The sequence below is a fragment of the Equus przewalskii genome, chromosome 4, assembly GCF_037783145.1.
Source record: "Equus przewalskii isolate Varuska chromosome 4, EquPr2, whole genome shotgun sequence".
NCBI lineage: Eukaryota > Metazoa > Chordata > Mammalia > Perissodactyla > Equidae > Equus > Equus przewalskii.
In genome coordinates this window covers 105016059-105039283 of record NC_091834.1, presented here as the reverse complement: position 1 = coordinate 105039283, position 23225 = coordinate 105016059, and the positions used below count along the sequence as shown (strand labels likewise).

At 41.8% G+C, this 23225-nt stretch overlaps 1 protein-coding gene across 6 annotated transcripts in view; it reads left to right on the top strand.

Annotated features, from left to right (window-relative positions):
• Nucleotides 1-22848, top strand: part of PAXIP1 (PAX interacting protein 1) — a 59742-nt gene extending 36894 nt beyond the window's left edge. For 3 of the 6 annotated variants that reach the window (XM_070616967.1, XM_070616965.1, XM_070616969.1), the window contains 11 exons: nt 297-418; nt 864-1048; nt 2118-2161; nt 4509-4579; nt 5930-6032; nt 7176-7344; nt 19944-20044; nt 21197-21331; nt 21422-21497; nt 21588-21648; nt 22383-22848. In XM_070616967.1, coding sequence (XP_070473068.1) covers nt 297-418; nt 864-1048; nt 2118-2161; nt 4509-4579; nt 5930-6032; nt 7176-7344; nt 19944-20044; nt 21197-21331; nt 21422-21497; nt 21588-21648; nt 22383-22398 — 1083 coding nt within the window. In that variant the 3' untranslated portion in view covers nt 22399-22848. Of the gene's footprint in view, nt 1-296; nt 419-863; nt 1049-2117; nt 2162-4508; nt 4580-5929; nt 6033-7175; nt 7345-19943; nt 20045-21196; nt 21332-21421; nt 21498-21587; nt 21653-22382 lie in introns of all 6 variants that reach the window. The other 3 variants (XM_070616970.1, XM_070616966.1, XM_070616968.1) reach the window with 1 other exon arrangement.
• Nucleotides 22849-23225: the final 377 nt, after the last annotated feature.

Sequence of the window (23225 nt, the reverse complement as noted above, 5' to 3'; positions counted from 1 at the left end):
ATAACTTGCTTAAAATTATTTGAACAATGTCACGTTGACAGAAAGGTTTTCCCTTATTTGGTATCTCATGTTCATTTTTCTCCCCCTCCATGATGACCATGTAACGTTTTTACCATTAACAAAATTCTGGTCTTGACATTCTTAGGAATGATTTTACTAAATATCTCCTCTATTGCCGAAGAAAGGATGAAAATATACATGTCTGTATAAAACAACTAAAATGTAGAAGAGAGAGTTGTATTAACTGGGTTAAATAGTCATTGTATTTTGACCTCATTTGCTCTTTTTTCCCTTAGATTATTTCTGTGACTGGATTTGTCGACAGTGACAGAGACGACCTCAAGTTGATGGCTTACCTGGCAGGTGCCAAGTACACGGGCTACCTGTGCCGCAGCAACACCGTCCTCATCTGTAAAGAGTAAGCTGTGTTTAATCTTAAATTTACACACATCGTATGGCTGTTTCAACAATTCTGTGTTTCCTAATGTCACAGTTTTGTGGTGGGAATTCGATTGTGAACATCAGAGTCTGTTGAAAGAATGGCAGTGGTGTTCATGATAATGCTAGCAGGAATATCTACAAAACATTCGAATGAAATTAGGTGAACTAGTGAAATTTGAATTCATTAAATTAGGTGACAGGAATAAGGTAAAAGTGGGACTAGCAGAGGATCTCGTAACCCAGGAGGAGCCTTGAAGAATGCTTTGGTTCTCAGCCTGCGGTTGCGTCAACTTCGCTACGGTGGCCCTGCCGTCCCAGTGTGAGGAAGTGTTCTTTATTGGCTTCTGGGGAAAATATATAGAAATTTGGACAGCAGACAACTCTGACATTTAATAAATGTGTTTTCTTCTCCACAAAAAAAGACCAGCTGGTTTAAAGTATGAAAAAGCCAAAGAGTGGAGGATCCCCTGCGTGAATGCCCAGTGGCTCGGCGACATCCTTCTCGGGAACTTCGAGGCGCTGAGGCAGGTCCAGTACAGTCGCTACACCGCCTTCAACCTGGCTGACCCGTTCGCCCCCACCCCGCAGCTGGTTTTCAGTCTCCTGGGTGAGTGGACTCTGGTGCTCTGCGTTTTGCTTCAGGAAATGGCAGGCGCGCTCCCGCACCTCTTCCTCACGCTCACCGCCAGCCTCGGCCTTAGCGCTCTCGTCAGTTCTAGGCGCGTTTCCTGGGTCCCTCCACACTCTGTCTTCCTTCTCCCCACACTCTGCCCAGAATCTTTTGTTGGTTTGATAGTTTTATTTGCTTTTTTAAAATGGACTTTTAGAGATGGAAGGAACTCTCAGAAACCTTTTCAGTCTTGTCTCTTAAGCCAGTTATCATTTACACAGAGTGCGGCCTCCCCATGAAGCGTCCCCTGCTTTCCTCCCGGTTTAAGTCCAAGTCCACGTCTCTTCCTCTTGTCCTCGTCGTACTTGGATGGGTTGCTGTGACGAGAGGCAGGAGTGTGCACGCCTGCTGCTGCTCCGTTCAGTGATGCAGAATGCCTGGGTCTGTCTGGGAAAGCACGCTGCTTTCATATGTTCTCTTTTAAAGAAGCCCGTTAAGTTCTGTTTTCGGACGGCTTTAACCATGAGACAGCTCTTCATCCTGCGCTGCGTCTGCGTCCCTGTGATGCATCTGCGGGTCTGCCTTCGCGTGGAACCTGTTCCGTCTCTGAGTGTCTCACATGGTCACCCTCTGGGCAGCGAGCCAGTCCCTTCAGCCATCCCCAGCGCCCTGTGGTCCTTCGTGTTGGCCACCTCTCGGCGTGGGTGGTTTGTTAGAGGCCAGACTCTGTGGTTCCCAGAGCTGGCTGACGCACGGCGAGCGGGCAGGGCCTTTGCTTCAGACGCGGTGTCTGTGCCGCGCGCTGGCTGCCTTGGTGCTAGCCCTTGTAGGAGGGGTACCGTGAACCAAGCCACCAGCGCCTTCCAGCAACCGCCTGCGATTCCTCCTCACCTGGCACTGAGAACTTTTGTGTAACTTAAGTGTAGTCCTTACATTTATCTTTATGAAATGTCATCAGCTAACCACCTATGTGTCTAGGATTACCAGCCCCAGAGGGGGCTTTTATGAACAGGCTTTTCTGTTTAAACAATGTATCTTTGTAAAAATAATGTCTTTCTCTCTTTAGATGCTTGGAGAGTTCCACTGAAAGTGTCAGCAGAGTTGTTGATGGTACGTCAAGTTAATAATCTTACTTTGGCTATTACTGTACTGTAAAAATGCAGTAGGTATATTTGTATTTGTAAATTAAAATTCTTTTAGTAATTTGTCAACTTAACAACAGACGAAGGCTGTGTCCTCCCACCTGTCATGAAGTGTGTGCCTTGTGTCTGTTTTCTCTCTTAATTGATGATATGGTCTGTCATCCATATTTATACTCATGAGGAGCATTATTTGCTTCAAAGAGCTATGTGATTGCTTAAAGAATTGGAGAAGAGAATGCGGTAAGACTGCTTGTTCTCATAGGGTTAGAGAGGCAAGGACTATGGGAACAGGCATTGCAAACCCTGGACCTATATTCGCTCTAGGCTCCGAGGAGGAGTGAATGGGGCCCGAGCTCCTGTAACAGGACACAGTGTCCTCAGGTCCCAGCGTGGGTCCCCTCACTCTGGTTGAGGTCTCTGATGGCGTGCTCTCAGGAGGGGCCGTCCTGGAAGTGTGAATGCCTGTGGGTGCTGGTTGGGAGACAGGTTTGGGCTGCCTTCGGAGTGAGGGGCCCTCAGCTTTCTCTTCTGTCAGCACGATGGGCAGAGCGTGTGTTTCTCACTGTTTTTGCACATTACCATTTCAGTCATTTCTTGCTGAAGAATTTCTCTGCTGTGAATCGTCACTGTTTAACTGCGGTCGCTGTGAGAAAAGCAGCCTTTATGTGTTGCTTGATCGTGCGATTCAGAGGTTCAGGCTGACATCCACATTCTATGTCAGCCTGCGTTTTTGGTAGTGGACTTCCAGGCCCTGTGCCCTGGATTTTCACCCCACCCTGTCAGCTACAGAGGCCGTTTAGGGTTTGTGCTCATGTAAACAGCTGGCCGAGGAGAATGTTCTTGTCAGGATCGCCAAGTGACACCTGTCTGTGTCTGCTTGTTGGTGCTGTGACGCGCTCCTTTCCCACTGCTGGTCCGGAAGCTGCTCGCAGTTACCTGGAGCCTCTCAGGGAGCCTCGAGGCTGCTGTCTGTTTTCTTCCTGATGATCATGTGGTTGTGTAGGCATTTTTTCCCCTAAGCTAGTAATTATGATTTTAATAAAACATGACCAGCTCTGACACATCAGCAAAAGCAAATAGTCTCCCAGTTCATTTGGATGAAAGAGATTTTATGGTGGGTTTTAAGATCAAGCTCGGAAAGTGATCATCAGAGATTTTCCGCCCTGAACCACAAGGCTTAGGTTCTGCAGTTGTGTTAGGGGCTCCGGATGTCGAGTCCTCTTACGTCTGTACCAGTAACTGAAGGCTGAAAGTCTTAGTGACCAGGAAGCCTTTTTTAATCCTACTGTCTGTTTCTGGCACTGCTGCCGAGGAATGGTAACTTGGAGACGTGAGTGTGGTCGTTGCCAATGGAAGTTGAGCGGTTGTTCTCTTGTAGCGGTGGTAGAAAAAGTCTAAACCCTCCTGCAGATTACTGTAAAGCTGGAGTTGCCGTGTCTGAAGAGGCTAATAGGTTCAAGTGTTTTCTCTAGATATGCTTATATATATTCTGGTGGTCTAGTTATAGTAGCAATATTCAGAAAATCTAAGTTGTAGTTAACATAAACTAGTAAAATCGAGAGGTAGTTGCTTCAAATAGTTAACATAAACAGAATGTCTTTGGAAAAACCTCTGCGCTCAAGATGTGAAGAGGGGTGGACAGGGAGCAGCAGCCAAGTGGGGAGTGGACGTGGGGCCGCCTCGCAGGGAGAGGTGGGCGTGGACGCGGCTGCTCCTCGGGGAGGGGTGCCTTCTTCTCTCCTCTCCACGTGGCTCGCCGTCGCCCAGGTCAGGCACTCGAGTTGCTCCAGGGAGACGAGTGTCGGGCCTGGGAAACCCTGTGGCCTGCAACACCGTGTCTTGCTCTTTACAGCGCTGTGATCTGGTTGTCGTGTCAGATCTTTGGTGAACCTTCATAGGTGAAATTTGTTTCAGGGATGGTCTTTTTTAGGGGATATTATTGCATTGAATATGTTTTCCAAATTCAAAATTGGGATGCAGACAAAATATTTGAAATGAACACTGTTCTGAAAAGTTTGAGGTTGAGGACGACGTCTGTAACTAAAGTGAAGAGAGAAAAGGATGAAGACCTTTTAGAGTACTGATAGGACTTGGTGACTAAAGAAGGCAGGCTGGGAAGTGGCCGAGGTTCTCTGGAAAGTCACCTCTGCTCCTGACTCGGGTCCTGCTTGTCTTCCTAGGCAGGTGCGGGTTTGGATGTGGAGAGTGCGGTTCTCGTATATGAGGAGATCGTTTGGGTGTTTGACACATAAATCTCTTGGAAGCTACTGTCTTACTTGGGAGTTTGATTAAAGGAAATAATATTTTAATTACAGGGTGTGAGACTACCTACCAAAATGAAACAGAATGAAGTAACTAATAGCCAGCCTTCTTCCAAAAGAGCCAGGTATGAATAATCCCCTTACTTTTCTGTAGGGGGTTATCTTTTACAGTCTGTTTTAGAAAATGGTGGCAATTGGGGAAGTTTCCAAAAATTGTCACAGTATACAGGATTTAAAAGGATTTGCTTGTTGCTTCACAGCTGTATTGTAATATGTCTCATTTTATTGCTGCAGATAAATGGTGAATAGGCCAGCATTTTTTTCTCTTTTATTAAAAAAACTGTTGAATCTTTTTATTTGAGCTGCTGTGGTGGGATGGGTGGGGGACAGGAACCCCAGCCCCAGGCGCGCAGGCGTGAGCGTCCTCAGCTTTGAGTCCGAGGAGCAGGGGAGGGTAACGCCATGAACCGGGTGGGATGGGACCAAGACCCTGTGGAAGGACGTGTGCCCAAACGCTGCACCTCGCGTTTGGCTTGGGGCCTGCAGACTTGACTAGTCTCACCTGGTAGAGATGTGGTTGGCCAGTACTAGTCAGTGAGGAGGTCCTGCCAATCATTTAGTTAGTAAGGCACAGCAAATGCAGGAGCAAACCAAGGGAGCTTTGTTCTCTCTGCGTGATTCTAGAAAATTCTGCAGGTTAACTGCTCACGTCGTCTTTTGCTGTTACCAGTTTCTTCATCTTCCCTCTTCCTTGCTGCTCATCTTTTCCTCCTTCCGTTCCTACGGCCATACAACCTGTAAATTACCGCGTTTTTTAGTAAAATCTTATGTGGGATTATATTTTTTTAAGACTGTCATAAAATTACCATAAGTAAACTTAAAAAAAGAATTTTTACCTAGACTGTCTCAACTAAATATAACCTAAAAATAAGATTTGAAAAAAATGCAACGAAACGTCAAAGACTGATTAGGAAGATGTGTGCTTGAGTCAGGCAGCTCGTCTGTGCCCGCTGGTGTGGGCGGGGAGGGGTGGGAGAGGGCCGGGTGCTCCCTCTCGCCGATGCCATGCGCGTGCCGACGTGAGGACAAGCCGCCTTAGGAAGGACCGGTAAACTAGCCGAGCAGCGAGGTGGAGAAGACCAGCGTCCCTGATTGCCTTCTTTTTAAAGCCTTTTTAAAACAGTTTTAATTGGGAGAGGAAGGAGATTGATGAGCAAGAGGACAGTGTCCCTCCTGACCGTACGTTAGCTGGCTACTTCCTGTGGAGGTGCCAGATGCGGTCTTTTTGGGGTGACTTTGTATAAATGGGGGGAAGGGAAGGACAGGTAGCTCACTGCATTTTTCCTTTAAGAAAAAAACCACACACACTTAGAGCTATTATTAAAGCTATTAAAATCCGTTGTTTTCTGGAGAACATTTTTATTTTAAGTAAATAATAAAATCATCATTCTGTTTTGTGTGTATTTATTTTATAGAATTGAAGATATACCACCTCCTACTAAAAAGTTAACACCAGAATTGACCCCTTTTGTGCTTTTCACTGGATTTGAGCCTGTCCAAGTTCAACAGTATATTAAGGTGAAATTTTATTCTACTTTGTAAAAGAATTTTTGGCAGTGTTCCTTTCTGTATATATCTACTTTAGGCCAGCAGTTTACTAAACTAGTATTTAATCAGCAGTATCTTATAGCAGTCTTTAGAGTTGGTGTTTATAAACTATTTGTCATAGTATTTATAGTAATAAGCAGTCATTAAATCATTATTGACTTCCCACCTTGTCCTGTGCTATTATTTCATACTTAGCTACTTGCTTTTGTATTAGTAGAAAAATAGGACTCAGGTGCGTAGACCAAGAACCGTTTTTATAGTCCCGTGAACGTTTTCAAGGCTGCGGGAATGTTGTTTTCGTAGAGACAGCTAGCTCGAGAGAGCGAAGTGCCCCTTCAAGTTCCCTGATGGAAGCCACCGTCTGTGAGAGTAGCTGTCTTGGGTAGGGTAGGCCAGGGGGAGTTGCGTGTTTGTACATTTAGATGATAAATGGGAACAAAATTTTAAATATACTTTTGGAAACAGCACGAGGGATTATGGGATTTTGTTTTACTGGTTTTAGGGGGATGGTTAAGAGTGTAAGTTGACCTATATCGTGTTGGATTCATACTTACTACTTCTAATTTTGTTCAGGGAAAAGAAACAAGTATAAGTGCTACTGTTGTAAATTTAGTACAATTTAATTTTTTTACCTTTAAAATTGAGTATAGTTATTGAGATCATTTTTTTATATATTCGCGTCTTCTCAGTCAATTGTTAGGCCATCATTTTTCAAAACGGAGACAGTATGTTAATATGCCTCATTTACACTCATTTCAGCTTAGGAAGTCGGGTGTCTTCACTTCTTACCATGAAATGAGCTGCATTGTTCTCAGGGCGTTTTATTTACTCATAGGGATATGTTATTGTGCGAGGGAGAATTCGCATTTTAATCTTGATTAGTGGGGGATTAATGACAGAAAAGTATTTTATAAATTTATAAAAAGTATTTTATAAGTTTTTCATTTTTCTACTATAGTGTTGTAGGTTTGGTTTGGTTTCGTTTTGCCAGTTGTACTATTTCCATGGCCGAGAGTTCTGTTCATAAATCTTAGACAAGTATTCTCTGTACCATACTGTTGTGTGGCTCTGTAGACTTAGCTCTCATCCCTGATCTGTGCTCGTGCCCTCTAGAAGCTCTACATTCTTGGTGGCGAGGTTGCTGAGTCTGCGCAGAAATGCACGCACCTCATCGCCAGCAAGGTGACGCGCACGGTGAAGTTCCTGACGGCCATCTCTGTGGTGAAGCACATAGTGACTCCAGAGTGGCTGGAAGAGTGTTTCAAATGCCAGAAATTTATTGGTAAGTAGCAGCATCAGTACTTTAGTTTTTAAGACAAAATAAATGTTAACATTGTTTTCTTGAATTTATCTCCATTTTCACCTAACAAACATCTAGTATATTTTTTAGCTCTTTGATAATTGTCGATTTAAATTTATAAATTTACTCCATGTCCCAGTGAGTCATTTGGTTGATACCTTTGCATTTTACGGTGAAGTATAAAGGTTTTGGTAATTTGGATATTAGGGGAAAAGTAAGCTGCCTGTCGCTGCCTCGTTGTTTCCTGATTAGTACCTGTTGTTTGGAAATCTGGCTGTAGAATGATTTCCCATGCACAAAGTGTGAAGAGGAGAGAGAACAGGTGGGTGACTGTCCTGGATACCAGACTGCGCAGGACGGTCGGATGTCTGCCCCCTGCCTGTCTCCCGTCATTCAGAGCCTTCACTGGCACTCACACTTGGAGATGGTATAGAAAGGCTAGGTTTTTTCTTAGATTAATCAATGTACTCAAGTTGTTTTTGTTTTTGTTTTTTTTTGAGGAAGATTAGCCCTGAGCTAACATCCGCTGCCAATCCTCCTCTTTTTGCTGAGGAAGACTGGCCCTGAGCTAACATCCGTGCCCATCTTCCTCTACTTTGTATGTGGGACGCCTACCACAGCATGGCGTGTCAAGTGGTGCCATGTCCACACTTGGGATCTGAATTGGCGAACCCCTGTGCTGCAGAAGCGGAACATGCACACTTAACCCCTGCACCACCAGGCTGGCCCCACAAGTTTTTTTAGAACCTTGCTAAGCAGAGAATGAATATAAATTCCAAATGATTTTTTCTCTGTAGAAGCTGTTATAGCCACATAGGTTTGCACCTTTGTTAGCATAAGCAGCAGCACTGTTAGCCTTGCTGGGCAGGTGTTCCCAGTCCGTCATCCTGTCCCCGCCGTGGGGCAGGAACCCATAACCCCACAGGTGCATCCTCAGTCCTCACCTGGCCTGCTCTCTGGGTGGAGCAGCAGACGAGGCGTGTCCTGGTGACGAGCTTCACCCCAGTCTCAGTGTTGTTTCTTATTTTTGGTGTATATGCCCCCACCACAGTGGCACTAAAACCTAACTGCCTTGCTCCCCATGTCATGGACAATAATTTTCATCACCAGCCCTGTCGTACACACACTCTTAGGCTTTTCTGCTAGTAATCTGCCCTGTATTTCTGTGTTCTCGTCACACTTTCTCAGTTGTGCCCCCTCACCCCCTACCCCTTAAATAGAGGAATGGTACAGCTGCCAAAGATAAGAGCAGGACACATGGTTGTGGGACCTGCAAGGCCAGCAGGGGCACACCTGGTCCCCACTGGTACCACGCTCTTCTGACCCACTCAACTAACCTTATGTATCATGGGGACAAGTCGGTGTTAACTCAGTGTTGTTAAACTGAAATATTTCACATCCATGTCATTCTCTTGGCCGCTGGCGTTTAAACATAACTCAGGCTTTAGTGTAAATAAATAAGTAAAAACTATATGTATTTTAAAGTTCATGTAGTCTTGATGTTGCAGATGAGAAATTAAGATCCAGAAAAGTAAGCATACTTACGTTTGTGTTTATAGCTAAGCTAGAACCAAGCATAGCATTCCATGATTCTCTATCTCAGTGAAACATAGGGAAGAATAAATCACTAACATGAGAATATACGAAAATCAGTAAGCTGAATAAACCGAGTCCTCAGCTACAATAAAACAGCTGATTTTCATTATTCCTGGTAGCTGTGTTCTGTAAAGTTGCCACAGACACTGAATTAGTGGGTACTGAACTGTTGCTCCTAGCCGAAATAGAGGGTTAGGTTCCTGAGCCTCTGGTCACGTTTCATCAGCCAATCAATACAGAACCTCACGTGTATCAATAAAACTGTTTCTGTTTGACACCTTATTTACTATGTGTGCTTGCTTCATTAGCACTGAACTCAGGGCCAGTACTGGACTCATACTGAATGAAGCTCGTCTAACCCGTACTTTCCTCTTAAGGCACATGACAGCTCTTGTTCTCAGGAATACTAGACAGCACTTCTGCACAACGCTGCTGGGAGCCATTTTAAACAGCAAAATCACCAGCAAAAAGCACAAAAATGTGAGCAAAGTGGCTCTACCGTGGCCCACAGAAAGGGCCCTGGTTCGCAGTGTGAGAGCTAAACACGAGGGCAGCTCCGCCGTGTTTCCCAGCTGGGGTCGTGCACGTGGGCACCTGCAGGCGTCCACAGTCCTGCACGCGTCCACAAGACTCGAAAGCCCCACAGACGGTGACCGTGGGGTTGCAGATGATTGTAGCGAGTAGGCAGATTCACGAATAGGAGATCCACAAATAACGAGAATCAACAGTATTATTAAGTAGTATTTAGAAATTTTCTTTGGAATTGAAGTTTTTTTGTTCTTAAAAGATAATTAGTGAAATATAAAACAATGCAAGCAGAAGAAAAAACTTGTAGAAACATTACCATAAACATAAGTATTAGCTCCCAATTTTGTGGAAGAGTTATAAAATTTACAATGAGACAGTCTGTTCTTCTATTGAAATTTGAGTTACTTAATTTATCCAGCTGACCAGTTGGTGAAAATGATTCTTTTATCTATTTATACAGTTTACAACAATTCATATTTAATGGGAAGTTTTGGTTGACTGACTTTCATTTCTTTATGACATTATTAATGATTGCTGTGTTGACTTCTGAGGGTTATAAGGGGGTTGGTGATATTCTAAGCAATATTAAATATTCAAACATATTTCATATTTGATCCCTCAAATTTCAGGATTCCTTAAAGAGTTTCTCCAGTTTATAATAATTGCCTTTCCCAGAATATCATATAGTTGAAATCACACAGGATGTAGTCTTTTCTGATTGGCTTCTTTCACTTAGGAATATGTATTTAAATTTCCTTCATCTCTTTTCATAGCTCGAGAGCTCATTTCTTTTTGGCACTGAATAATATTACATTGTCCAGATGGACCACGATTGATTTATCCATTCATCTACTGAAGGACATTTGGTTGCTTCCAAGTTTTGGCGATTAGGAATAAAGCTGTGATAACTGTCTGTTATGTAAGCTTTTGTATGGATATAAATTTTCAGGTCCTTTGGGTGAATATCAAGCAGTGTGATTTCTGGCTCATATGGTAAGAGAATGTTTAGTTTTGTAAGAAACTGTCAAGCTTTCTTCCAAAGTGGCCACACCATTTTGCGTTCCCACCAGCAGTGAACGAGAGTTCCTGTTGCTCCCCATCCTTGGCAGTCTTCAGTGTTGTCAGTATTCTGACCATTTTAATAGTAGTGTAGTGTGTCTCATGTTTGTTTTAATTTACATTTCCCCTATGACATACAGTGTTAAGCATCTTCTCATCTTGCCATCTGTCTGTCTTCTTTGGTGACTTGTCTGTTCAGATCTTTTGCCCATTTTTTAGTTGGGTTGTTTTCTTACTGTTGAGTTTCAAGCGTTCTTTGTGTATTTTTTATAACAGTCCTTTAGCAGATGTGTCTTTTGCAAATCTTTCTCCCGGTCTGTGCCTTGTCGTCGTCTTCTCCTGACATTGTCTTTCACGGAGCAGAAGTTTTCAATCTTAATCCAGTCCAGCTTATCAGTTATTTCTTTCATGGATCGTGCCTTTGGTGTTGTCTTAACAGTCGTCACCAAAGCCAAGGACGTCTAGGTTTTCCGCTATGTTAGCTTCTAGGAGTTCTGTAGTTTTACATTTTATATTTAGGTCTGTGATCCATTTTAAGTTAATTTTTGTGAAGGTGTAAGGTCTGTGTCTAGATTCATTTCTTTGCATGTGGATACCCAGTTGTTAAAAAGGCTGTCTTTGCTCCATTGCATTGCCTTTGCTTCTTTGTCAAAGGTTAGTTGACTATATGTATGTGGATCTTTTTCTGGGCTCTCTGATCTGTTGATCTGTTTGTCTGTTCTCTCACCAATACCACACTGTCTTGATTCCTAGAGCTTTATAGTAGTCTTGAAGTTGAGTAGCATGTCTTCCAACTTTGTTCTCCTTCACTATTGAGTTGGCTGTTCTGAGTCTTTTACCTCTACACACGAACTTTAGAACCAGTTTGTTGATATCCATTAATGATTTATTTATGTGTTTATTTATTTTTATTTTTATTTTTTTTGGTGAGGAAGGTTCACCCCGAGCCAACATCCATTGCCAGTCCTCCTCTTTTTTTCACTTGAGGAAGATTAGCCCCAAGCCAACGTCCGTGCCGTCCTCTACTGTTTGTATGTGGGATGCCTCCACAGCACGGCTGATGAGCAGAGCAAGTCCACACCCAGGATCCAAACCCATGAACCTGGACTGCCAACGCGGAGCACACAGAACTTTGACCTCTCTGCCACGGCGCTGGCCCCTACTGCTTTGTTTTTAGTACATATTTAAAGACATTTTGTTTTGCTAAAAGTTTATGTTTTCAGATTGTTTTTGAAATTTCTCAAGAAGAATACTGACCTGAGGTTATTATTTCTGCAATTAGGAGCTGAAATTTTGCTTTCTGAGTCATATCTCACTTTAAGCGATCTTTTAGTATTTCATGGATTTTTTTAAACCTATTTGGTTTTGAATTAAAAATTTTGTTTTCATTCTTTTCTTTTTTGGAAACAATCACCAACTTACCAAACAGTTACAGTATAGTACAAGTTTCTTCTTTTTCTTGAACCATTAAGAGAGTATGTTGCCAAAATGATGTACCATTGTTCCTCAACACCGTAATGTGTGTTTCCTACAACAAGGACTTTCTCCTGGATGGCTAGAATACAGCTCTCAAAGCCAGGAGTTAGTGTGGATCCATGGCCGTTATCATCCTCAGACCCCATTCAGATTTGTCCAGTTGTCCCGATAGTGTCTGTTAATAGGAAAAGGATCTAGTTCAGAATCCTACATTGCGTTTAGTCTCCTTCAGTCAGGAATAGCTCCACAGCCTTTCCTTGTTCCTTTTGAAGATTTCGGGTTGGTAATTTTATAGAATGTTTCTCAGTCTGGGTGTGTGTGCTGTTTGCCCCTGTTTGAGTCAGATCCCATCTTTGGCAGGACTGTCAGTCAGTGCTCGGCCCTCTCAGTGCATCCTGCCAGGTGTCGCATGGTTTTTTTATTTTTTTATTTTTTCTAAAGATTGGCGCCTGAGCTAGCAGCTGTTGCCAATCTTCTTTTTTTTTCTTTCTGCTTTTTCTCCCCAAATCTCCCAAGTACGTAGTTGTATATTTTAGTTGTGGGTCTTTCTAGTTGTGGCATGTGGGACGCCGCCTCAGCATGGCCTGATGAGCAGTGCCCTGCCCACGCCCAGGATGCGAACCTATGAAACACTGGGCCGCTGAAGTGGAGCGCACGAACTTAATCACTTGGCCACGGGGCCGGCCCCTCGCACGGTTTTGATTGTCGTGTTACTGCTGTTGTCACCATGGTTCCTTGAGTAAGATGATTTCGCTAGCTTGCTCCGCTGAGCAGTTATTCTTTTCTTTGCTGATAGTAGGTGGTTTATGGTGAAGTACTAAAACTATGCAGATATTACTGTTCCTTACCAAAGTATGGATTTATTCATTTATTTCCTCATAGGAACCCCTTTTTTATTTTATTCAGAGGGTTACCATTACTATCATTATTGATGCTCAGATTGTCCCCAGTTTGACCAGTGAGAGCCATTTAAGCTGGCTTCTGTGTCATTTTCAACATATCCCATCAGTTTTTTGTTTGTTTGTTTTGGTGAGGAAGATTGGCCCTGAGCAAACATCTGTGCCTATCTTCCTCGGTTTTGTATGTGGGACACCACCTCAGCATGGCTTGATGAGTGGTGTGTAGGTCCATGCCTGGGATCTGAACCCATGAACCCTGGACTGCTGAAGCAGTGTGCGAACTTAACCACTACACCACTGGGCTGGCCCCTGTCCCATGAGTTTTAAGTGCTTCCTGAGCTTTTGGCACAAGAATGTTCTAGGCTCATCTTCTGCTTTTCTGCCCTGGGTCTGGAGTCAGCCGTTTTCCCAGGGATTCCTGGTTCCTTTTAGTAGGGAATGGTGTTTAGAAACCAAGATCTGGGTGCTAGGGTGCTCATTATTATTGGGGTTTTGCACTTCCTAAGCTCTCTTAGTGAATATTTATGTCCATGTTTATTTCTTGTATCTTTCCAATTCCAATCCAAAACACAGGGTTCATTCTCCTTGTCTCCATTCCCGTGTTTGTAAATTCCTTCTCCAGCAGTGAGAAACCTGGCTTCCAGGATCCTCAATATATTTACTCATTTGATTAGTTCTGCCGTATATAGCCAGTCTCCCGTCTTAGCCACACTGCCCTCCCACGCAGCACATGCTCTCTGCCTGGCTCTGCCTCCCCGTCTGGGCCGTCCTTGGAGGAATGCCCTGCTCACTCTGCTGGGGTTCTCACGCCCTTCTGTGGACCTCGTAGCTTTAGAGCTGATTGTTCAAGAAATGGTAGGGGATATTTTTGGGATTTTTAATTTATGTTTAGTTTATATAGTTTGAGACACCAATTTTAGAGATAATCACTTTCTGGAATACTGATGTCCTTTATGCTGCTGTGAAAAGTTTAATTTTCGGGTTGACTCTTTCTACAGACTCCTGCTGACTTAATGTAACTTTGTGCCTCCTTTTAAAGAACAAAATGTCATTCTCATCTATGCCAGGAATGTTTTAGCTACTCTCTCTTATTCTTTGGTGTCATTTTCTCTATCACAAACATTAGCTACTTCTTGGTAATCCCTCACCACTTCTTCACAAGGCATAGCCGCCTTAGTTTTTGCCCTAGAAACTTAGATTTCAAATATATCACTTCATGTGTGATAGTACTTTTTTGTTCATTTTTTAATTTGTCATTTTTTTATTCCTCCAATTTTTAGACATTCTTTTCTTCCATCCAAAACAGTATAACAGCCTTATTTATCTGCTGATTGGCTGGTAGATCGATTTTCTATTTCTAGCAATCTTTAATCAAATTTAAGTACTTCTTTAGTGGTAAGATTGCTCTTGTTCAAGGGTCAGCAGACTGTGGCCCATGAGCCGAGAATGGTTTGCACATTTTTTTTTTTTATTAATGTTATGGTAGATTACAACCTTGTGAGATTTCAGTTGTACATTATTGTTAGTCATGTTGTGGGTACACCACTTCCCCCTTTGTGCCCTCCCCTCACCCCCCCTTTTCCCTGGTAACCACCGATCAGATCTCCTTGTCAATATACTAACTTCCACCTATGAGTGGAGTCATATAGAGTTCGTCTTTCTCTGACTGGCTTATTTCGCTTAACATAATACCCTCGAGGTCCATCCACGTTGCTGCGAATGGGCCAATTTTGTCTTTTTTTATGGCTGAGTAGTATTCCATTGTGTATATATACCATATCTTCTTTATCCAATCATCAGTTTCTGGGCATGTAGGTTGGTTCCATGTCTTAGCTATTGTAAATAATGCTGCGATGAACATAGGGGTGCAAGGGACTCTTGGGATTTCTGATTTCAGGTTCTTAGGATAGATACCCAGTAATGGGATGGCTGGGTCATAGGGTATTTCTATTTTTAACTTTTTGAGAAATCTCCATACTGTTTTCCATAGTGGCTGTACCAGTTTGCATTCCCACCAACAGTGTATGAGGGTTCCTTTTTCTCCACAACCTCTCCAACATTTGTCGCTCTTGGTTTTGGATATTTTTGCCAATCTAATGGGTGTAAGGTGATATCTTAGTGTAGTTTTGATTTGCATTTCCCTGATGATTAGCGATGATGAACATCTTTTCATGTGTCTATTGGCCATATTCATATCTTCTTTTGAGAAATGTCTGTTCATGTCCTCTGCCCATTTTTTGATCGGGTTGTTTTTTTGTTGTTAAGCCGTGTGAGTTCTTTGTATATTATGGAGATTAACCCTTTGTCGGATAAGTGGCTTGTAAATATTTTTTCCCAATTAGTGAGCTGTTTTTTTGTTTCAATCTTCTTTTCCCTTGCCTTAAAGAAGCTCTTTAGTCTGATGAAGTCCCATTTGTTTATTCTTTCTATTGTTTCCCTCAACTGAGGAGATATAGTGTCCGAAAAGATTCTTTTGAAAGTGATGTCGAAGAGTGTACTGCCTATATTCTCTTCTAGAAGACATATTGTTTCAGGCCTAATCTTTAGGTCTTTGATCCATTTTGAGTTTATTTTGGTGTGTGGTGAAAAAGAATGGTCAATTTTCAATCTTTTGCATGTGGCTGTCCAGTTTTCCCAGCACCATTTGTTGAAGAGACTTTCTTTTCTCCATTGTAGGCCCTCTGCTCCTTTGTTGAAGATTAGCTGTCCATAGATGTGTGGTTTTATCTCTGGGCTTTCAATTCTGTTCCATTGATCTGTGGACCTGTTTTTGTACCACTACCATGCTGTTTTGATCACTGTAGCTTTGTAGTATGTTTTGAAATCGGGGATTGTGATTCCGCCGGCTTTGTTTTTCTTGCTCAGGATTGCTTTAGCAATTCGCGGTCTTTTGTTGCCCCATATGAATTTTAGGATTCTTTGTTCAATTTCTGTGAAGAATGTTCTTGGGATTCTGATTGGGATAGCATTGAATCTGTAGATTGCTTTAGGTAGTATGGACATTTTAGCTATGTTTATTCTTCCAATCCATGTGCATGGAATGTCTTTCCATCTCTTTATGTCGTCGTCAGTTTCTTTCAAGAAAGTCTTGTAGTTTTCATCGTATAGATCCTTCACTTCCTTGGTTAAGTTTATCCCAAGGTATTTTATTCTTTTCGTTGCGATTGTGAATGGGATTGAGTTCTTGAGTTCTTTTTCTGTTAGTTCATTGTTAGCATATAGAAATGCTACTGATTTATGTATGTTGATTTTATACCCTGCTACTTTGCTGTAGTTGTTGATTGTTTCTAATAGTTTTTCTATGGATTCTTTGGGGTTTTCTATATATAAGATCATGTCGTCTGCAAACAGCGAGAGTTTTACTTCTTCGTTACCTATTTGCATTCCTTTTATTTCTTTTTCCTGCCGAATTGCTCTGGCCAACACCTCCAGTACTATGTTGAATAAGAGTGGTGAAAGTGGGCACCCTTGTCTTGTTCCTGGTCTGAGAGGGATGGGTTTCAGTTTGTGTCCGTTGAGTATGATGTTGGCTGTGGGTTTGTCATATATGGCCTTTATTATGTTGAGGTACTTTCCTTCTGTACCCATTTTATTGAGGGTTTTTATCATAAATGGGTGTTGGATCTTGTCGAATGCTTTCTCTGCATCTATTGAGATGATCATGTGGTTTTTGTTTCTCATTTTGTTGATGTAGTGTATCACGTTGATTGACTTGTGGATGTTGAACCATCCCTGTGTCCCTGGTATAAATCCCACTTGATCATAGTGTATAATCTTTTTGATGTATTGCTGTATTCAGTTTGCCAGAATTTTGTTGAGGATTTTTGCATCTATGTTTATCAGTGATATCGGCCTGTAGTTCTCCTTCTTTGTGTTGTCCTTGTCAGGTTTGGGGATCAGAGTGATGTTGGCTTCACAGAATGTGTTAGGGAGTACTCCATCTTCTTCAATTTTCTGGAACAGTTTGAGGAGAATAGGTATTAAGTCTTCTTTGAATGTTTGGTAGAATTCTCCAGAGAAGCCGTCTGGTCCTGGACTCTTACTTTTCGGGAGGTTTTTGATTACCGTTTCTATTTCCTTACTTGTGATTGGCCTATTCAGATTCTCCATTTCTTCCTGATTCACTTTGGGGAGATTGTAGGAGTCTAGGAAGTTGTCCATTTCTTCCAGGTTGTTCAATTTGTTGGCATATAGTTTTTCATAGTATTCTCTTATGATCCCTTGTATTTCATTGGTATCTGTTGTGATTTCTCCTCTCTCATTCCTAATTTTATTTATTTGCGATTTCTCTCTTCTTTTCTTGGTGAGTCTGGCTAAAGGTTTGTCGATTTTGTTAATTTTTTCGAAGAACCAACTGTTTGTTTCATTGATCCTTTCTATTGTCTTTTTTGTTTCAGTATTGTTTATTTCTGCTCTTATTTTTATTATTTCCCTTCTTCTACTGACTCTGGGCTTTGTTTGTTCTTCTTTTTCTAGTTCTGTTAGGTGTCGTTTGAGGTTGCTTATGTGAGCTTTTCTTGTTTAGTGAGGTGAGCCTGTATTGCGATGAATTTCCCTCTTAGGACTGCTTTTGCTGCATCCCAGATGATTTGGTATGTCGTGTTCTCATTTTCATTTGTCTCTAGATAATATTTGATTTCTTCTTTAATTTCTTCAATGATCCATTGTTTGTTCAAAAGCGTGTTTTTTAGTCTCCACATTTTTGCACCTTTCTCTGCTTTTTTCTTGTAGTTGATTTCTAGTTTCATAGCAGACTGTGGCCCATGAGCCGAGAATGGTTTGCACATTTTTAAAGCATTGTTTTCAAAGGAGGAGGAGGAGGATATGCAACAGAAACAATTTGTGGCCCCAAGTCCTACAGGACGCGTCATCTGGTTGGCCCGTTTCCCAGCCCTGCTCTAAACACTTCCCTGTTCCATGCTTTTGATGAATGTTTTATCAGATTTGAGCCTCTGGGGTGTGCTCTTTGGTTATTACTATGAAATGAAGAAGAAATGCTATTCTGAACATCAGACATATTCATAAGATTAAACGATTTTAAGATTTTGTGATCTTGAACTTTTGACAAATTGGGTATTTCTTAAAATGTTACTGTGAAAACTCTGAAAACCAGTCAATTAAAAATTCTCAAAAGTCTTCAAAATTTGCTGAAACTGTCTTTTGTAAATTGCTGTACACTTTAATATACTTAAAAGGAATGTGTTTTTGGTAAATCTATGAAATCTAGCTAATTGATAATCAGCTAATTGAGTCTAATGCTCCTCAGTTCACTGTGGTGGTTATGTATGCAAGCTGGATGTGAGGATAGTTCTAAGCTTGATACTCGAGGACTAGACCGTTCTTTTTTGTTTTTATTGAGGTCATGATGGTTTATAACATGGTGAAATTTCAGGTGTATGTTATTTGTCAGTTTCTGTATATACTACATCATGCTCACCACCAGCAGTCTGATTTTTATGCGTCACCATATACCTGTGCCCTTTTACCCCTTTCACCCACCCCCCCAACCCCTTTCCCCTCTGGTAACCACTGATCTGTTCTCTTTGTCCATGTGTTTGTCTGTCTTCCACGTATGAGTGAAATCATGCGGTGTTTTTCTTTGTCTGGCTTATTTCACTTAACGTAATACCCTCAAGTTCCATCCATGCTGTTGCGAATGGGATGATTTTGTCCTTTTTTTATGGCTGAGTAGTATTCCATTGTATATATACCACATCTTCTTTATCCATTCATCAGTCCTTGGGCACTTGGGTTGCTTCCACGTCTTGGCTATTGTAAATAACACTGCAGCGATCATAGGGGTGCATAAGTCTCTTTGAATTGTTGATTTCAAGTTCTTTGGATAAATACCCAGTGGTGGGATAGCTGGATTGTATGGTATTTCTATTTTTAATTTTTTGAGAAATCTCTATACTGTTTTCCATAGTGGCTGCACCAGTTTGCACTCCCACCAGCAGTATGAGGGTTCCCTTTTCTCCACATCCTCTCCAACATTTGTTATTTTTTGTCTTGATGATTATAGCCATTCTAATGGATGTAAGTAGATATCTCATTGTAGTTTTAATTTGCATTTTCTTAATGATTAGTGATGTTGCACATCTTTTCATGTGCCTGTTGACCATATGTATATCTTCTTTGGAAAAATCTGTTCAGATCCTCTGCCCGTTTTTTGATCAGGTTGTTTGTTTTTTTGTTGTTGAGTTGTATGAGTTCTTTGTATATTTTGGAGATTAACCCTTTGTTGGATATATGATTTGCAAATATTTTCTCCCAGTTGGTTGTCTTTTCATTTTGTTCCTGGTTTCCTTTGCTTTGCAGAAGCTCTTTAGTCTGATGAAGTCCCATTTGTTAATTTTTTCTTTTGTTTCCCATACCCGAATAGACATGGTATTTGAAAAGATGCTGCTGAGACCCGTGTCACAGAGTGAACTGCCTTTGTTTTCTTCTAGGGGTTTTATGGTTTCACATGTTACCTTCAAGTAGCACTGGAGTTCTTAACCTGGATCTGTGGGCTCAGGGAGAGTGTGAAGTTATGGTTGAGGGGTCTGGAGGGGAGGTGCCATGATAAAAGAGAGTCCATAGCTTTTAGTACAGTTTGGTTTTTTTGTTTTTTGTGTTTTGTTTGGTGAGGAAGATTGTCCCTGAGCTAACATCTGTGCCAGTCTTCCTCTATTTTGCATGTGGAATGGTGCCACGCCCGGGATCCAAACCTGCGAACCCTGGGCCAGTGAAGTAGAGTGTGCAGACTTAACCACTGTGCCACTGAGCCGGCCCCTCAGTACATTTTTTTCAAAGTTTATGACCTCAAAAGGTTAAGAAATACTGATCTAGGAGAAAGAATGTCTGCCTGTCTTTCCTTGGTCTGGCTGTTTTCAGTGGGAAAGTAAGTGAAATACAGTAGGTGAGACTTAAGTATTCAGAGGTTTCACAGGTCACTGTGAGCTGTGAATAACATGTCCCTGGCTACTGGGAGAGTTCGGGGTGGATTGCCCTTTTCGGAGTGTGTGCTGTTGTCTTTTCCAGACGAGCAGAACTACCTTCTCCGGGACGCCGAGGCCGAGGTGCTTTTCTCCTTCAGTTTGGAAGAGTCCTTAAAAAGGGCACATGTTTCTCCACTCTTTAAGGTACACCTTGGAGGGAAAGTCAGATAAGTCCACGTAGGCATCACAGATTGCACAGTGGAAGGTGACAGTGACTCAGGGGAGGCACACACCCAGAGGAGCTGGTTCACCCTGGCCTCCCGCTTCTTCTTGGATGTGTTACTGGAGTCTTCCCTGGGAAATCCACTTGTTCCTCCAGAATCCTGTTCTTCATTATAATTTAAAAGAATGGATTGAGAGTTAAATAATAGATCTGTTAGAGATAGACATTATAAAATACTTGGGTGTTCCAAGAGTATGTTGACGAATAACTTACTTGGTAAGAGGCATTTAAGTTGATTTTTCTGCTTTTGACAAATCTTACATTACTTAATACTATTCTTATTAAATATGTATTCAGCTGGAGAATGGAGAACATTCTTGGAAAAATATTAATTGAATGGGTATCTAAATAATACAGGACTAACGTATTTAAGTATTTGTTAGGTAGGATCCTTAGAACAGTTTGGAAATTTGTTTCTGCATCAAAGAATGGCTAAGTAAATTAATAACCTGTCTTTTACACTTCTTAAGGAGCCAACTTAATCAGAAATGATTTACAATGCTGAGTTAAGATATATTTTACCTAAAATAGTCCGATTTTTCTAAATGTTTGATTTTCTTTTTTTTTCTATGAGCAGTTTAAAACAAAATAGTATTTTGTGGTACACTTAGGAGCAAGGGTATTAGAAAACTAGATCTTAGCCATCAAAATCATTTACTACTCTGAGTACAAAAGAAAAGGAACACAGGCGCTCTGCCAGTCTGTTGCTTGACACATAAATGTGGATGATATCATGCTAGTTTAGAATTTTATGGAAATTATGAAAACGTTTATATCATTTTTGCTTGTATCACAAAGTCCTTCACGTCTGTGAGGAGCGTAAGTTCTAGTTACTTGTAGTAATCATAGACCAGCCCTAACATAGGAAAGTGCTTAGATTATTTCTGAATTTCCGTCCTCGATTCCTCCAGGCCTCTTTAGGTTGGGGAACTAGTGGGGGCTAGTGCCTTCATAACTTTGTGAAATTAGACATTTTGTCAAAAATCTTAAGATAGAATTTATGAAAAATTAGGTACTTTAAAAATTAAAAACAATTTGAAAACACAGTGTACACATTTTCCTTTTATTTTTAGGCGAAATATTTTTACATCACACCTGGAATCTGCCCGAGTCTGTCAACGATGAAAGCGATTGTGGAATGTGCAGGAGGAAAAGTGCTGTCCAAACAGCCGTCTTTCCGGAAGCTTATGGAGCACAAGCAAAACAAGGTGGACGGAAGTAGAACAAGCTGTTGAGCGCGTCACTGTCTCTGGGAGACTCACTGTCAGTAACCAGTGCACTCGTTCTCTTTTCCCTAGAGTTTGTCAGAAATCATCTTAATATCCTGCGAAAATGACCTTCACTTGTGTCGAGAGTATTTCGCCCGAGGCATAGGTATGCTTCCTGCTCTTGCTGTGTTGGAGTGTGTACGCGCACGCGCAGCACTGCCTTTATCTGAACAGCTGTTGTTTTCATTCCTTTCAGATGTTCATAATGCAGAGTTTGTTCTAACTGGAGTGCTTACACAAACACTGGACTATGAATCATATCCTTTTTGAAAGATGCTTAGTGCAGAAACCCTCTCATCATTAATATCGGAACAGTGTGTGTTCCATATCTCCATATATTAGGAAGTTATTGCCAGAGCTAGTGCTGCAAATGGTAAGGACCCACCAGATTGTGCAGATAGGCCATAAGCATCTTATTTTTGTACGATACGTACTTTGACATCGTCCCAGATTTTTTCCTACCATTCATATTTATATTTGTCATGCCTTTTCTGTACTACTCTTACTCTCAGAAGGAAGAGTTGCTTTAAAAGTCATTTGGGTGATTTGGGGGTGTCATCGCAGGGGCCTTTCTTCGTTTCTGTAGTCTGCAGGTAGCCTCGTTCGTTTTGCCCCAGCTGGGTGGTTCAGAGTCGGAGGGGTTGGCAGGGGCACCTGCAGATACGGGTCGGGGTCAGCTGCTGGTGGGGGCTTTAGGGAGCGTCTGCTGTGGGGCACAGCTTGGTTGTGGGAGCGGAAAGAAGAGTCAGCTGTGATGGGGTCTCAGCTTTGGCTGCGTGGTGCATCTCTGGTAACTGAGACCAGCGCTCGTGCCAGGCCCACCGCGAGAGTCGGTGCTCGGCTGCGGGAGCCTGGGGCTCGGACGTGCAGCCTGACCTTCTGCTTTCAGTGGGTGGAAACATGCTGCCACACTCTTACTCAGTCTGGGCCTCCGTGTTGGATGGTGTTGCGCTGTGGGGTCTTTGGATGCAGTTTTCCTCAACAAGCCTACATATAAATTTAACTGATGTGTCTGCACTGCCGTGTGACTGGAGTCCCGGAGTGCCAGCTGCTGGACGGAGCGGCCAGTGCTCCCTCACACGCCCTTGTTTTCCAGCTGCTTCCGTAGGTGACAAGCGTTTTAAAGCAGGAAAACAAATATAATAAATATACTGCATCTTATTAAGATGTGTAATTTTATTCTGAGGAAACATAAATTATGTTTTGTATTATATGACTTTAAGAGCCCACATTAGGTTTTATGATTCATTTGCCAGGTTTTTAAATGTTTTCACAACACTGGTGACGGAACTTCAGCTACAAATAAAATGGTGTAAATAAAGACCTTGCTATCTCTAAATTATGGATGTTAAAGATTTGAAATGTTTTGTACTTTAATTATTTTTATTTCTTATACTCTTTTCTTTTATATTGATATCTTGCCTACATTTTAAATAAATGTACTTTTGAACTTAGAATTGAGTGATCCTTTGTTATTCCATGTATTTTGCGTAATTTATATGATTTGCATCAAACTGGATCACATTTTAAGTAATTTCAAGGCAAAATATTTTCTAGTAAATTTTCTCCTAAAGAAATAATTTCTAGAAGGCAGCCATTCTCTATCAATGTAATAAATAAACCCCCGGGCAGAGGTGTACTCAAAATATTTAGCAATCACTACAACACGGCACCAACCGGTCAGAAGCATTAATAGCACAAAACCTGTATCCGTCCTGCTCTGTTCCAGATCTGGTTCTAATGCTCTTCCTGTTGAGTTGTAGGTACAAAAGAATAATTGAAGACCACTGTCTTATCAGGGCAATAACCACTGATGTATTAATGACTACGAATA